Here is a 13,891-nt window from a genome sequence, read left to right on the forward strand (position 1 = left end):
ATTCTGTTTAATTTTTTGCATTATATTTGTGTGGTTTTACACATCTTTGCACATTAACCTCTTTCTTTTTAAAATTCTGCTAATTTTGCAAAATGCATTTTTTTTTTCCAGTTCTTTATTGTTTGCAATTTAAACCATTGAGTCCATGGTTGCAGGTGATGCCATGGTGTCATGGTTCATGTATTTTTTAAATAATAAGCCACCATTTTTTTCCAGCCCCACTTGACTTTCTTCATGTCACTTCTACTCCCCAAACTTCTACATCTGCAAAAATGTCAGAGCGAGAGACTGGTAAATGACATTTATTTTATTATCTATCCTTGATTTTTCTTTATATTTAGGTGGTACAATTCAGATGTCTGTAATATGTCCTGTATTTTTAATGTTCCCTCCAGTGGTCTTTCATTTGTTCATTATGGCTTCATGTTATTTGTAATGATTACCAGTGTATAATTAGCAGTTCTAGCCTCAAGTAAGTGATCCTGATACCACCTGGCTCTTTCAGGCTAGTATTGTATTACTGAAGGGTTCTGATGTGGTCAGTGGAGCAGAATTTAGCACTCAAGAGGAAACTCTTGGGTTTGATGAATTTTGGGTTATTAGCAAAACAGTTTTCTTTTGCAGGGGGAATGCTTTTCTTTACCTAGTAGACACCTTTTGAAGACATTCATTGATTGGACTTTGGTTTCCTGTTATAGCTTTTTAAGTAGTCTCTAATAGTCAAAAGGCTGCTGCAGTACAGCATTTTGGTGCTAAAAGTTATTTTTACAGTTACTTCTGCTAATAATTTATTATTTCCCTCCATGTATTCATGAAGAATATAGGTTTTTAAGCACAATTTATGCATTTGTATTTGACCATGATATTTTTCCCAGAATATAGTCATAAAAAAATAGTAGAAGGTTGCTGTGATGTTTTCATCAATGGTTCTGTTCATGCTAGCATGATTTAAGCAAGAGATATTTTATTACATCAGTATATCAAACATCACTTTCTTTCTGGGGACCAATCAGATGGAATTGGGTTAATGAGCATTAACATAGTTTGTCTTCTGAAAATTAGCTTATTACAACATACATACACTATTCATGGTTTCTCTAGTCTTATTTTGTTAAGGTTTGATCAGTGTTCTTTTAGCTTCTCATCACAGATAAATTTAGAGAAGCTTTTATCTGTTGCAGAATTCACACTGAACACAAACATGATACAGCTGAGCTAATACTCAGTGGGCGGTGCTGACAGTTATCTTGCCTCTGCATGAACGCAAGATTTTTGTTTTCTTTTGAAGCTGAGAACTCTATACAAGGTCATTTCTATCTTCATTAGACAGAAACATTTTAGCAGTTTACCAGGCATGACTTTGCTGTTGTCTGCAGCATTGTTCTCCCCAAATTACCACAGCCTTCTCTCTTGATTTAAAGAACTGGGCTACTTAGGTTACTTATTACTTGGCCTTACACTTTCTTAAATCGTGAATGTTCTTAACATTAAGAGCACCTACGCTTCATTTTTTCATATAATACCCCTCACAGAAATGTTTCTTTCCTGGTCTAGGCTGCATAATTTCTCTAATGGAAATGATGGTCTTAGGGGCTGATAGAATCCAATTTTTTTTTTTTTTTTGCATTTGTGTTTTCATTAATGTATTGTCAGAAAAACATAAAACTATTTTTAAGCCATTTTCTGGAGACGGATGGTCTGTCTCAATAATCCTGTTTCTGTTGAAGCAGCTTTACAGCAGTTGCAGGGAAAATCTGATTCTTGGCCAAAATATGAATTTGTTGGAAAAAGTTTTGATACCACCTGTGTGAAAATTGTGTGCATGCTGTATCAAAATAATATTGGGCATTTGCAACTCCTTATCTAAAAGACTTATCTGGCACATCCAAACTGAAGTGTAGGGAGAAGGGTTTTGCTGTCAGCTGTTGCTATTGGATAGAATTTTAAAATCAGATGCAGACAGCTGGCCTTGTAGTTAATGCCTAAAATTAGATGTTGTGTATCCAAAAAAAAAATTACCCCGTGAGACAAAAATGGAGCAGGCTACCACAAATATCAATTAGAAGTGTGTATACAAAAAATCTAAAATAAATTTATATCCCTTGGACCTGGTAAGGGCTGAAGATCACCTTATCTAAAGGCTGATTTCACTTATTGTTTCAAGACTATTTTCATATTTGATCTTAGCTACCCGGGGATCAGGCCTGAAAATCACTTCTCATCCCTTCGTGGAAACCAGAGGGAGCGTGATGGGTAAATAGCATATAATTCCATGAGCTTTTCCATCCCTTGCCATCCCATCCAGCAGCTGTGGAGAGTGCCAATGTTCATTCAGACATGTTGCTTTGAAGACTGCTTGATGCTAAGCTTTCTCCCCACCCTCCACCCCCACCCCTGCTCAACTCAGCCATTTCTGTGCAATCTAAGCTGGAAAATAATTCCCCCCACTGACTGAATAAGAATCCACAAAAAGACCTCTGCTAGCTTATGTTGCCTCTAGGTTTCTTCTGGTAGCTGCAGTTTTCGTTCAAAGAATGAGTACTTTAAAACGAGGCCAGTGAGAAGAAGATTGCTTCACATGAGCTACTGAAATTGACCTTCCTTCATTTCACACTAGCTTCAGTGTTCATGTAACACCTCATTTCTCAGCTGATCTTTACAGCTGCTGTCACCTTGCTTGATCTCACATCAATACTGTCTTGAACTGCGCAACAGCTACTGGCCAAATACTGTGGATCTGAAGCCAGTTCTAATTTTAACTCCAGATTTTATTTCAGCTTTTGATGAAAATCAGCACATTACTTCAAGATCTGAAACATCTGGCATCCAAGAAATGCCATCAGCTGTACCTGGTAATACTTGAAAAATTGATTTTAAATAGAAATTGCCACAGAGATTAATCAAAACTTTGGTATATTGTTAGTTAAGTTTAATATGATTCAAAATAACTTCAGAACTGTTGTAAGTTGCTCTCTCAAATACCAGATTAATTTAGGAAATTTTGCAGGAAGTAGTAAATATTCTCTTCTAATTTTGGCCTACATTCCCGGTATATTTACAAGTCTGTATTGCTGTGTTTGATGTTTATAGGCATGTCTTATTACATAAAGTAGAGTTCTCTTTTTAAGTTGCAATACTGCAGAGGGATAGAGTGAAAGCTAATATAAGTTTTGTTTAAGACCCTGAGTGAAACTATTCTAAGGGTTGAAACTGTTGAGTAAGTCCCATAGAAACAGCAGGACCAATAGCAATGAACGCATAGGGATCCAAATGGTGGAGAATAGACCATTAAGTACTTTAATTTGAATATATTTAAAGCAGTGATTTAAGTTAGACATTTTGCTGCAAGAAAGGGAGACTGCATAGGCATGAGACTAATAGAAACAAAAATGTGCAATATCACATGTATTGCTATATATTGCTTGAGTACACATTTTTAAATAAATGGCACAACATTGTAATTAAAGAAAACATTTGCAACAAACTGATCTTGACCAGATACTTCTATGGTAGATCTGATGCTTTCAAACACCCTTGAAACCTGTTATACCAGACCCCAGTGAAATTAAACTGGTGGAATGATGGTATTTTATTGACATTTAAATTAATTACACCTAATAATATATAATAATCTATATAGTTTTCCTGTTCTTTCTTGTCAGTATTTTTTCTTTAGGCTTCTTCAATTTCTCAGTTCATAAAATAAGCTAACTTACCAATACCTTACAAAATGAGACACTGAACAAATGCAGTTTTATCAATGCTCAAAAATCTGTTTCGTTTAGTGTCCCTGCAAGAAGAAATATTTAATTTCCATTCAGTAATGACAATTTCATCCAAAGTCTATTTCAAGTTGTTGCCAAAACTCTCTTGCAGCAAAAAGTAGTTTACGTTTAGTTTTCATCGCATTGACACTTGCTGCCTTTTTTCTGCTGTGAACACATTTTCTTCTAAGTCTAAAAGGGAAGCCTGTTAAAGAACAGTTTTGTATCAGTCACTGCTTGATCAGGAGCTAGAAAGCATTCTTGGTAAAAAGTGCAAAAAGACTGATCTTTTGCACCAACTTGTATGACTTTCTTCTTTCTGTTGGTGTAATTTAAACTCCAGAAAGTGTAGAAGAAGAAGACTATTCTTAGGAGTTCTGTCTAGCATCAGACCCTGAATCTTCTTGTCACCATATTGGGCCACATGTCTTTCTCTTTATTCACACAATACAGAAAAGACTTTGAAGTGTGCAGTATCTTGCTTGTGTTTGCAGTGACATCATCCTGAACAACACAGCTTTGTGTGTTTGCTGTCCCAGCAACAGTCAGATTCCTCAGCACTTTAAATCCAGATTTTCTGTGCAGCTCTTAATGAAACACAGACAGTTTCACAATTCATGTCTAAAGTATCTGGAGTCACGGAAATACCATCAGCTCAGTCTATTACTGGCATTTCTTGCAAACTGAGTGTTCTTGAATTATCAGAAGGGTTCCCAGTGTGCTTTTGGTGAAATGTTGATTTGATCTCCTTTACTTTGGGGATAAGAACAACTGCAAGATAAAAAAAATCTGCATTGGGTACTACTTTTGTTTAAGGCAATATATATGATGTTTAGAATACTGGATTACAGTTTTCTTTCCAAGTCTGGAGTTCACCTCTACAGTATTAATCAGTAGTATTACCCATGATTGCCACTGACCAATTTTGTACTACTGAATGTAGTAGAATTTTACTGTGACATACTGTGGGGCTTGTAACCAAACTTTAACTTCTCTGCTATATGCAGTGTATCCTGATACAGATAGCTACTGTATTACTTCAAGTCATACCCTTTTTTATTTTCTATTTACTTTGTTACTACTGAAGTGTATTTCTGTGGTTATTGGTATTTAAGACATCGTCCTGGTCAGTTACAATGTTGGAGGCAGAGAAAGATGTGTGCAGGAAATTATCTTTGTGGGTTTATCTTCTATTTATTGTCCATGTTCAGTTGTGGTTTTAAAACAGCTTAATGGCTGTTCAAGCTGTAAATCCTTAAGTTTCATAGCATATTCAAACATATTTCTCATTAAGAAGGACTCTCCAGCTGCGACAAAAATTCTGTTGGGGAGATGAAAGGTAGCACAGTGAGCATTGCAAACGCAAGTTCAGGGTTTGGGGTTTTTTAAAACAGCTTCAGACTTGATAGCCTAGATATATCTAAAAAAAAAAAAATGTTTATTTATGGAGATAAAGGTTTGTCAGTTTTCTGCATGTTTCCTAAATGATCAAGCCAACTTCTTTCATATTTTTCTTCTTCTATGGGAGAAACTTAATGCTGAACAGAGGAACTCTCCTTTTCTTCTCTTGGCATACTCTGAATCATGCCTTCTCTTGCAGACCTCTGTAGATATTTGTAAATGTTCTGTCGTATCCCCCTGTACACTAAGTAGGTACTTCCTTTTATATTTGCCATCTTAACAGCTATATTGAACACTTCTTTAAACCAGTGGTAGCAAAGGTGCAGACATTCAGAAAATGTATTTTTGAAACGTATTATTCCCATTTTTCAGCAAACAAAATGAAGATGGAGAGGACAGTACACAGCCCTGTGCCACAGAGAAGTGCGTACAGTGAGAAGGGAGAAATATCTGAAACCCTTTCAATCCACCCCCTGACAATCTACCCCACAAACTTTTGGTGCATTTTTGAAGGATTTTATTTGCTATGACTGGAGGAGGCTAACAGAATTCTTTCAGAACAAAAACTCCATGTTTGAAATGTTCTCTCTGTTGGTCCATCAAATTCATACTCTTCTACTTTTCCTGTAATGCGTTCTTGCAAGTGTGGTGACAGTTCCCAAACTTTGATTCCATTTTCTGAGATAAGCTGTTTGAATTTACTCTATGCTTTTATGAGAAACTTTTTTTTTTCAATAATACTTTCTTAGACAAGAGAGGGGATTTTATTGTGATCTTTGCATTCACTGTTGTTGTTGGCATATCTGTTCACTAATTACTGGACAGTAAATGTGACTATCCTTGTAGCTTATCCTTGTCTTCCAGTGTGGATATGGGATTCTGTCTGTTCAAAGTACTTCATACCTCTTCAGAATGAAAACTTGTAAATTAATCAAGCTATTCTATTAGAGATTTTGGTTAAATAAGCACAAGTTCATTTTCTTCTACCAGTTTGCCCAAATCTTGATGGAAATCTTTATTTATCTTTATTATGCATTTTTCAGCAGAGAATCTATTATTTCCTTTTTTTTTCCCCAGGCATCTATTAGTTTAGACCCAAAGTTCTTGTTTTTAAGTGTGGTAAAGTGTACAGTAATCAGAGCTAGTTAATTGTTTTGAGATTAAATATAAGGTGCACAGTATCTTTGATGCGAGCAGAAGTTCTGGCTATATATTCATTGACTGGTTTGCAATTTTTAGTTGGAAAATATTTGATGCCTGGAAAGGACTTTGGAATGTGTCGTATACTGCTGTTAAAAGGCAGCTCTGGAGCATCATGACTGCCATTATTGTGCAAAAGGAGCAGTGTTTTGCTAGTGGCTGGGGGTTTGTGGTAATATCAAGTGACTATAAATTGATGTAGGATTTATTTGGTAGAAGGAGTATACACAAGAAACCACAATTTAAATATTGACTTATTTGCGTGTGATTAAAATAATGCTTTCGTATGCATAGAGAGACTGCCATAACATCTCAAGATAGTTTCCATCTCTAATCTTAGCTCTCCCGAGACCATTTCTGGAGGCCACGTCTTTTCCTTTCCTGAAAACCATGAGAACAGTGATGGGTAAACAATGATTCCGTCCTAATTTCTATCATTTCACAATACTTAAATAAGAAAAACTGTATTTTAAAATCTAGTCAAACATTTCAATTTTTTTACTGGTAGTGGCAATGCCAAATCTTTCAGCAAGATGGTCAGTCATTTGTGTAAATGATGAGATACTTAATTATTAGGCTTCTCAATTACTCTTCTTAATCTTCTGCTCTATAGGCTTAGTTCACTAGAAGATTAACTATCTGTATACTACACTAACTCAACTAAGTCACCCTGATTTTAATGTGGAATAACCTTGTAATGAATGCAAATAGTTATGTAAAAGAGCTGAGTGTAATATGGGTTTTATTTACACAGTTCTGTACTGACACTGCTTTAAAAACAAAAGTTCATCTCTATTTCTGAAGCCAGTTCTCTCGTTTCATCTTGGTTTCTCAGAAACCAGAGCTGAAATCTATTTCTCCTTACCTTGCAAGCCAAGGAACAGTGGAGGGTATAAAAAGATAGTTTGATTTTGTTCTTTTTGCTTGCCATCACTTGACATAATTTTCACCTGCTTTGAGCAATATCTGTGGTTTGTTAATGCACTTTAATACACTTGCCATATTAATGACATGGTTATGATGTCTGAACATATGCTTTTCTTCATCACTTGAAAAATCAGTTTTGAAGGGACTGGTGACAAAAACAATTTGTCACAGAATTCCCATGTGATTCTATGGGCACTTGTTATTTTGAAAATTCTTTCTAGAATGGAATATCCCAATATGGCAGAAACAAAATTTTATGTCCTCTTGATGATGTGGATTTTTTAGCATACAGAACTTATTTGTATCTTTTTGAATGAGAACTGAAGTTCAAGCTTGATGAATAAGTGTGTTGTGTTAATCATTGGCTTAGAGACTATAACTGTAAGGAAGAATAGGAATTTTCATATTTCACAGGGAATCGCAAGGCCTTGTATGTGAATGATGAGAACTTACATTATTTGATTATATGTAAAAACAAGAATAGTGAAAACAGTAAGAAAATACTTATTTGCAAAAATTTTTGAACTTTTAAGAAAGGTTGACATTATGACTGAATATTGATAGCACAATGTGGAGTTTATTCCTTCATGCTAGAATAATTAGTAGTTAGTATTTGCAGCTACTTGCATTGGAGACATACCCAGCACTTGTCGTCTGGAATTTTGAATTGTAAGATGAGCCTTGCTTCATGTTCTCTCTGCAATTACTGTGGGTTTTGCATCTTTCAAGGATCTGTAAGGAGTGGCTTGGTGAATTGGATATTTAGGCATTTTTCTGCTGATGTAGAACCATTTAGCTACTGAGGCTCAGGGAATATTGTATTAGTTGCAACCACAGCAAGACACTTGCCTGTGGGTTTGAGTCACAAGGTACTCAAGGAGTCACAAGGAAAGGGCACGTGTGGCCCTAAGTACAGCCATTTAGGGCACTGTGAGCTGGTGCTGCTTGTGCTGCTGTGGCAGGGCTGAGTGGAGATCTCAAGACCATTTCTGTGTCTGACCATAGCAACCGAGAGACCAGTCCTGGAATCGACCTCGTCTGCCTCACGGGAAACCACAAGGATGGGTAAATAGCCAGCGATTCCGTTGTCCTTTGGTGGCTTGCCTGCCAATGCCAGTTGAAAGGCAAGCACTGTGCCACCATGGGGAGTGATGCTGTGACATGGTAGCCTGGCCCAAGCAGGATGGGGTTCCCTTCTTTATAACTCTGTCTTGATGTGACGTGTGTGACAGCAGCCTGTCTGAGGACCTGAAGATGGTTTTTGTGTTTGATCTTAGCTACTCGAAGACCAAGGCCGAAGTCCACCACTCCTTCCTCCCTGGCAACTCAACAAACTGTGATGGGTAACTAGCAACAGCCTTCTTTTCCCACTGTCTCCCATCTCTTTCACTTCCCATCACACCTCCCACCCCAAACCACCTGGCATCCTTGTCATCTCCCATGGAGAGAACAAAGCACTCGCCGCACTGGTTCTGCAATTCTGTTGTTTGATCCCACGCTTTTTCCATGGCTGATGAGCATTTTCTGCAGGAAGCATGTGACATCCTGCAGAGACACCACGTTGTTGCACCTGGCCTTCAGCTCCATTTCCCTGCTTCTCTGTGTGTGGGTAGCGGGCCTTGCTTTCCCTGATGCATTCAAATATGACAGCGTTCCTAAGAGACAAATCCCAGCTGGGCTGGCACAAGAGGACACGCCTTTCCATTGCCATCACCTGGAAGTGGGAATGCTCTGCTCTGTTGCTGCTTTTGAGGCCATGTTCAGGTTTTACGATCAAAACCTCATTTCAGCTTTTGGTGAATCATGGGGTATTTCTTCACAGTTGGAGACAATAGCAGCCTTTGTCAGTAATGATGTATCTTGCAGTTATGGCAGCAATGCAAGATGGGAATTGTCCCAAGAGATATTGTTGTGCTTTTAGCCAACCTCCTACTTCTCTTGGGCCTAGATTGCAGTAAAGCTTAAGTGTAGAGATGAAAGGGCCCATACGTTCAAAGCCATATTTAATTCTGGCATTGGCTGTGGCAATTCCACTTTTCTTGTAATGTGATCTCTTCTTCATATTTCTTCTAACAGCTTCTTCATCATTTTCGTCACCAGTGCATCTTCACACATTTACGTTAGCAAATCCATGGCATGTTCATTTGAGATGTTTTCTTTTCTGAAATCCCTAGTTTCTCAGTAATGTGTTGAAAACTGTTCAGTCTATAGGTTCAGATGATACCAAAAAAATGTTTTGTTTTGGTTTTTTTTTTCTTTTTCCAGCTTCACTGGACTCTAATCATATTAGTTTCCTGTCCCAAACTTCTGCATCTGCAGAAATATCAAAAATAAAGACCGGTAAATTGTATTTATGATACTTCCATTTCTTAGTATTTGGTTTTGCATCAAGGATGTTACAGTTAGAGGTTGTTTGCTCTGATTGCTTGGTGTTTGAAGCAGAACTTTGTTTGCAGTGTCAGTTAGGCTGTATAATTACATGGTGATATTTTGTGGTATAGGATCAAATACAAACTAAACCACAGGAATTAATTTTTATTTTGTGTGGTTTTAATCTGTTGAATAGATTAGGACCAATAGCACCAATAGCTAGATGGATACATTATCAGTTATAAAAATATGTTTTTGACTGGGGCATTTCACTATGGGGGATTTTCTGTAGCTATATCATACACATTATTATGCAAGTTTCTCTATTCATAAGACTTCAAGTTATGTTACTATTTAACCTTGAAACTTTTATTACTGGAGTCATAGGTATTCAAGATTATATTTCTGTTCATTGCAATGCTACGAATATGCAAGAGATAAGAAGGAAAATTATCCTAAACCTGGCAGTCAATATTTCAGTATTGTTTCAGATTTTCTGCCTCACTCCCTGTCTCTTCAATGTATCACAAAAGTTGTGTTAATTTATATTATGTCAATTAGATAAAATACCGCAAATGAAAAATTGCATGATGTATAGTATGTTAAAATGCATAATTCAAAATACTGGCATTTGCTGTATAGAAACAACCAAAGCTTTGGCAATAGAAATACCTGGTTGTACAAATTCATATTTGCATGCATTTAAAGTACGTAGGTCTCCTTCTCTGGGTGCAGGTGAAGTCAAAAGCACAGGTTTTTTCATGTTACCTGTGCACAGAACAATTGACTCCTGTTGATAAATCTGCTTTTAGGGGGACTGCAGCTCCTGTCAGGATGTGTCTCTTAGGTGCATGTGACATCTTCAAAACTTTGAGGTTTTGTTACTTTCTTTTCAAGTTGGAAATTTATGAAACTCCATTGTAGTAGTGTTGGCATCTTGCAAAGCAATGTAAAGCAATCTTTCTTTTTCTGATTTTTGCCCCCCTTGCTTTGTCTGCATCAATATGAATCCATATCAGGGATATTTACATTTTTCCACAGTTACAAGTTCAGCTGACCTGGAAAAATCTATGCCTCCACTTTCCAGAACACCTCATGTGCTAACAACAACTGCGGGTAATAATAACTCTTTAGTTTTTCAGTTAAACCCCTTTTGGTGTTGGACAGCCATTTTTGAAATTTTATTAAGCCTAGATATTTTGATCATCATGTGGTGTGAGTCATGATCATTAAAAGCATCCTTTTTTACATGACAACTTTTGCTTTCTGCTGAGATGCTCACCTGGTAGTGTTTCTGAACTCACATTCATTTCTCAAAAAGCTTCTAGGGTTATCTTGAGATTTACTTACATGAAGTAAACCTGGTTTAATACTACTAATAATGAATAAATCTTAATAAGAATTCTAAAATTACTTGTTTTCTTACAAGCCTAATTGTTATATGCTCAGAGAGAACATATGTTTTTGTACCATAGATTGCCTTGCCAGCATAGGAAGCTGCTTCCTTACTATTTCTTTGCTGCTTTGTGATTTTTTTAACTTTATTTTACCCTTGTTTTTCATGAGTGTACATGTACACAGATTATATGACACTAAAATTCACTAAAAAAATATTGACACAAAAGCAGTGAAGAGAACTAAGGCAGGTGCTTTGTTTTCAGGGAAATATACTTGCAGTGCTTTTTAGTTTTTATAGATTTTTTTTAAGTGCTTTATCTTTATTATTGTGGTGTTAGAAATTTTTATCTTTGTATTTTCTGGGTCGCTTTAAACTATGTGGACCATGTGATCCAAAGCAATGTTAGCTTTGGTTGGCTAACACTTTAGTTTTAGGTCTCATTTCAAACACTAGCTTCAGCTCGCACTCTAAACCAGTACTGCTCCGTTCCTGAGGTAAGGTGTGCTTATGGTGAAGTGCAAAGTAGCTGTGGTATAACCTATCGCATTTTTTGGTTGTTTTTCTATGACCAAAAAAAGCTGTGTGTAGAATTAATATCATAGATAATGTGACTTGGTTTTTTTATAGTTTTCAGTGGTGTTCAGCCTGTACTTTCAAGTCCTGTGGCCCCTAGTAAGCCTGAAATAGCAGATGCTGGACCAGGTACAATAATCTCTACCTAGTTCTTAATTCAGTAGCTCAAGCCATGCTCTAAAACTCAACTGAAATGAATATACTGCTGTTATTTTCAGTGCACAGTTGGATTAACCCCTTACAGCTGATTTCAAGTTTATGTTGCTGCTAATGGTTGAACTTGGTGTTTTCTCACAGTTACAATGCATATAGCAGCCCACAGTCACATGATTCAGTATTTTGAAAAATAGGCCACATAGATAATTGAGAAAACAGTATTTGTACAGCAGTTCTAATGAAAACACTGTGATGTGAACTGTAGTTTTTATGTTATTGTTGTAGCCTCATTAAAAATGTTAACATTAGTGCATCCTTAACAGCTTGAAATTGGTTAACAGTTACAGACACTCAGTGGTTTTGGACTGAAACCACAGCTGGATCTGTTGTCAGCTTTCTATTCCAACTTTTATATGTTTTAATGTGTGACTAATTGTTTGTTCAACATGTCCTCTTCATTAAATACTGACATTTACACAGTACCATCTCCCTTAAGTATTGGACCAAAACTTAAAATGTTCAAAAGCTCTACTTAAAATCTTACTTGGCAGTGATTGAGATCCAGACCAGTTGCAATGAAGGAAGGAGGAAATAAACATCCAGACCTTTTGCACATCACAGATGCACTGATTTATAGCGACTGAAGTTCTGTGCAGTTCTGAATTTCTCCCTAATGCATACTAAACTGATAAATGTCCAAGCATTAGTGAAATATTTGTTGTTCTTGTAAAAACAAATTGGTTTTGCTTATGAAAGAAGAGTTTCTTCCATTAGCTCTTCGCTCTCTTATGACTGTCATCATTTCTTCCAGCAGCAACAAGTGAATCCATTCTGGAATCTTTCACACCTAAAACTTCCCGTCCTTTTCAATGGCCAAGGGTAACATTAGGTAATGTTGTTTTCACCCAGTGAAAAACTATGTGTTTGTTTTGAGCACTCCATCCCATATGAATGCATTCCTTCCAGCATATCATTTCACATGCATAATCATTCTTTTTCCTGGTTAGAGAGTCTTGTTCTTCCACCGTCATTATATTGACTGGTCTTGACATCCCTGTGTATGAGAACAAGGTTCTGGGTGGATTGACTGTCTCAGAGAAGTAAAACTTGTCTCCTGCATGATAAAACACCATCATCCCTTTAAAACACCATCATCCTTTTATTAGTGTTCTATTTCTTTTACTCCCAATGCACACGCATGTGCTGATTGTCTCTGATATGCACAGCTTTCAGAATGGAAATTTTAATTGTTTTGGACACACAGAATCTTATTTCTGATCAATTCACAGCATTTCAATATCATCTCCATTCCACACTTCAAAATCTGATTTCATCAGCTGGCTTTGACATTCCATACTGAGTCGTCTCTGATATAAACTTGTGACATGTGCTGTTTGTTGTGGGAAATGCTTGTTAAACAATTTTTGATTGCAAACTGAGCTCTTTCTTTCAGCTCCAAAAGAAATACCACTTATTCCTTCTAAACCGAAACCATCTGCTATCCCAGAAGTACAACATGTGAAACCTGGTAATTGTGCACATCATTTTCATAAGCTGGTGTGCAGGGAGATATGTTCTCTAAAAATATCTAAGCAAAAACTTCCTAAAAAGGACGGGAGCTATGCAACACATGAGCATACTGACTAAGTCATCATTCTAAAGTTGGTCATTAACTCTCATTAACTTAACAAGAGTTAAGCTCATCGGTTTTATGCATTTGGGTCCAGTGATAAAAATATAAACCAGTTCTCTAGTGTTGTAACATTTTAAAGGACTGGAATGGAAAAAAATTTTCTGGGTGGCACAAGGGTGTTTTAATATCACTCATATAAGCAATAAATATGATTATTATTTTTATAAACCCCTTTGCCACTCCCCATCTCCCACTTTCACAAAGACACACGATGGCAAAGATGACATCTTAGCTAGTACCATAGGAACATTATCATTGTGTCGTGTATCTTCTGTCTTTTGATCAAAAAAACAGACCTCTTCTAATTTTCTTCTGATACGGAATTAAGGGAAATTAATTTGCCTCCTTTAGTGATTCAAGTACGGGACCAATAAGTATTACGCTGTGGATTATTCGATCCCAAAATGT

The 13,891-nt window shown here is 36.6% G+C and overlaps 1 protein-coding gene across 1 annotated transcript in view; it reads left to right on the forward strand.

Annotated features, from left to right (window-relative positions):
• ABI3BP (ABI family member 3 binding protein) overlaps positions 1-13,891 on the forward strand; it is a 140,763-nt gene that overhangs the window by 68,264 nt on the left and 58,608 nt on the right. The window contains exons 19-29 of the mRNA XM_017731863.1: positions 217-291; positions 2,188-2,253; positions 2,778-2,852; positions 6,706-6,771; positions 8,298-8,357; positions 8,570-8,635; positions 9,558-9,632; positions 10,704-10,778; positions 11,689-11,763; positions 12,602-12,679; positions 13,244-13,318. Of these exons, the coding sequence (XP_017587352.1) occupies positions 217-291; positions 2,188-2,253; positions 2,778-2,852; positions 6,706-6,771; positions 8,298-8,357; positions 8,570-8,635; positions 9,558-9,632; positions 10,704-10,778; positions 11,689-11,763; positions 12,602-12,679; positions 13,244-13,318 (786 nt within the window). The remainder of the gene's footprint in view (positions 1-216; positions 292-2,187; positions 2,254-2,777; positions 2,853-6,705; positions 6,772-8,297; positions 8,358-8,569; positions 8,636-9,557; positions 9,633-10,703; positions 10,779-11,688; positions 11,764-12,601; positions 12,680-13,243; positions 13,319-13,891) is intronic.

Source organism: Corvus brachyrhynchos, unplaced genomic scaffold (genome assembly GCF_000691975.1).
Source record: "Corvus brachyrhynchos isolate BGI_N302 unplaced genomic scaffold, ASM69197v1 scaffold3, whole genome shotgun sequence".
In the NCBI taxonomy this organism is placed as follows: domain Eukaryota; kingdom Metazoa; phylum Chordata; class Aves; order Passeriformes; family Corvidae; genus Corvus; species Corvus brachyrhynchos.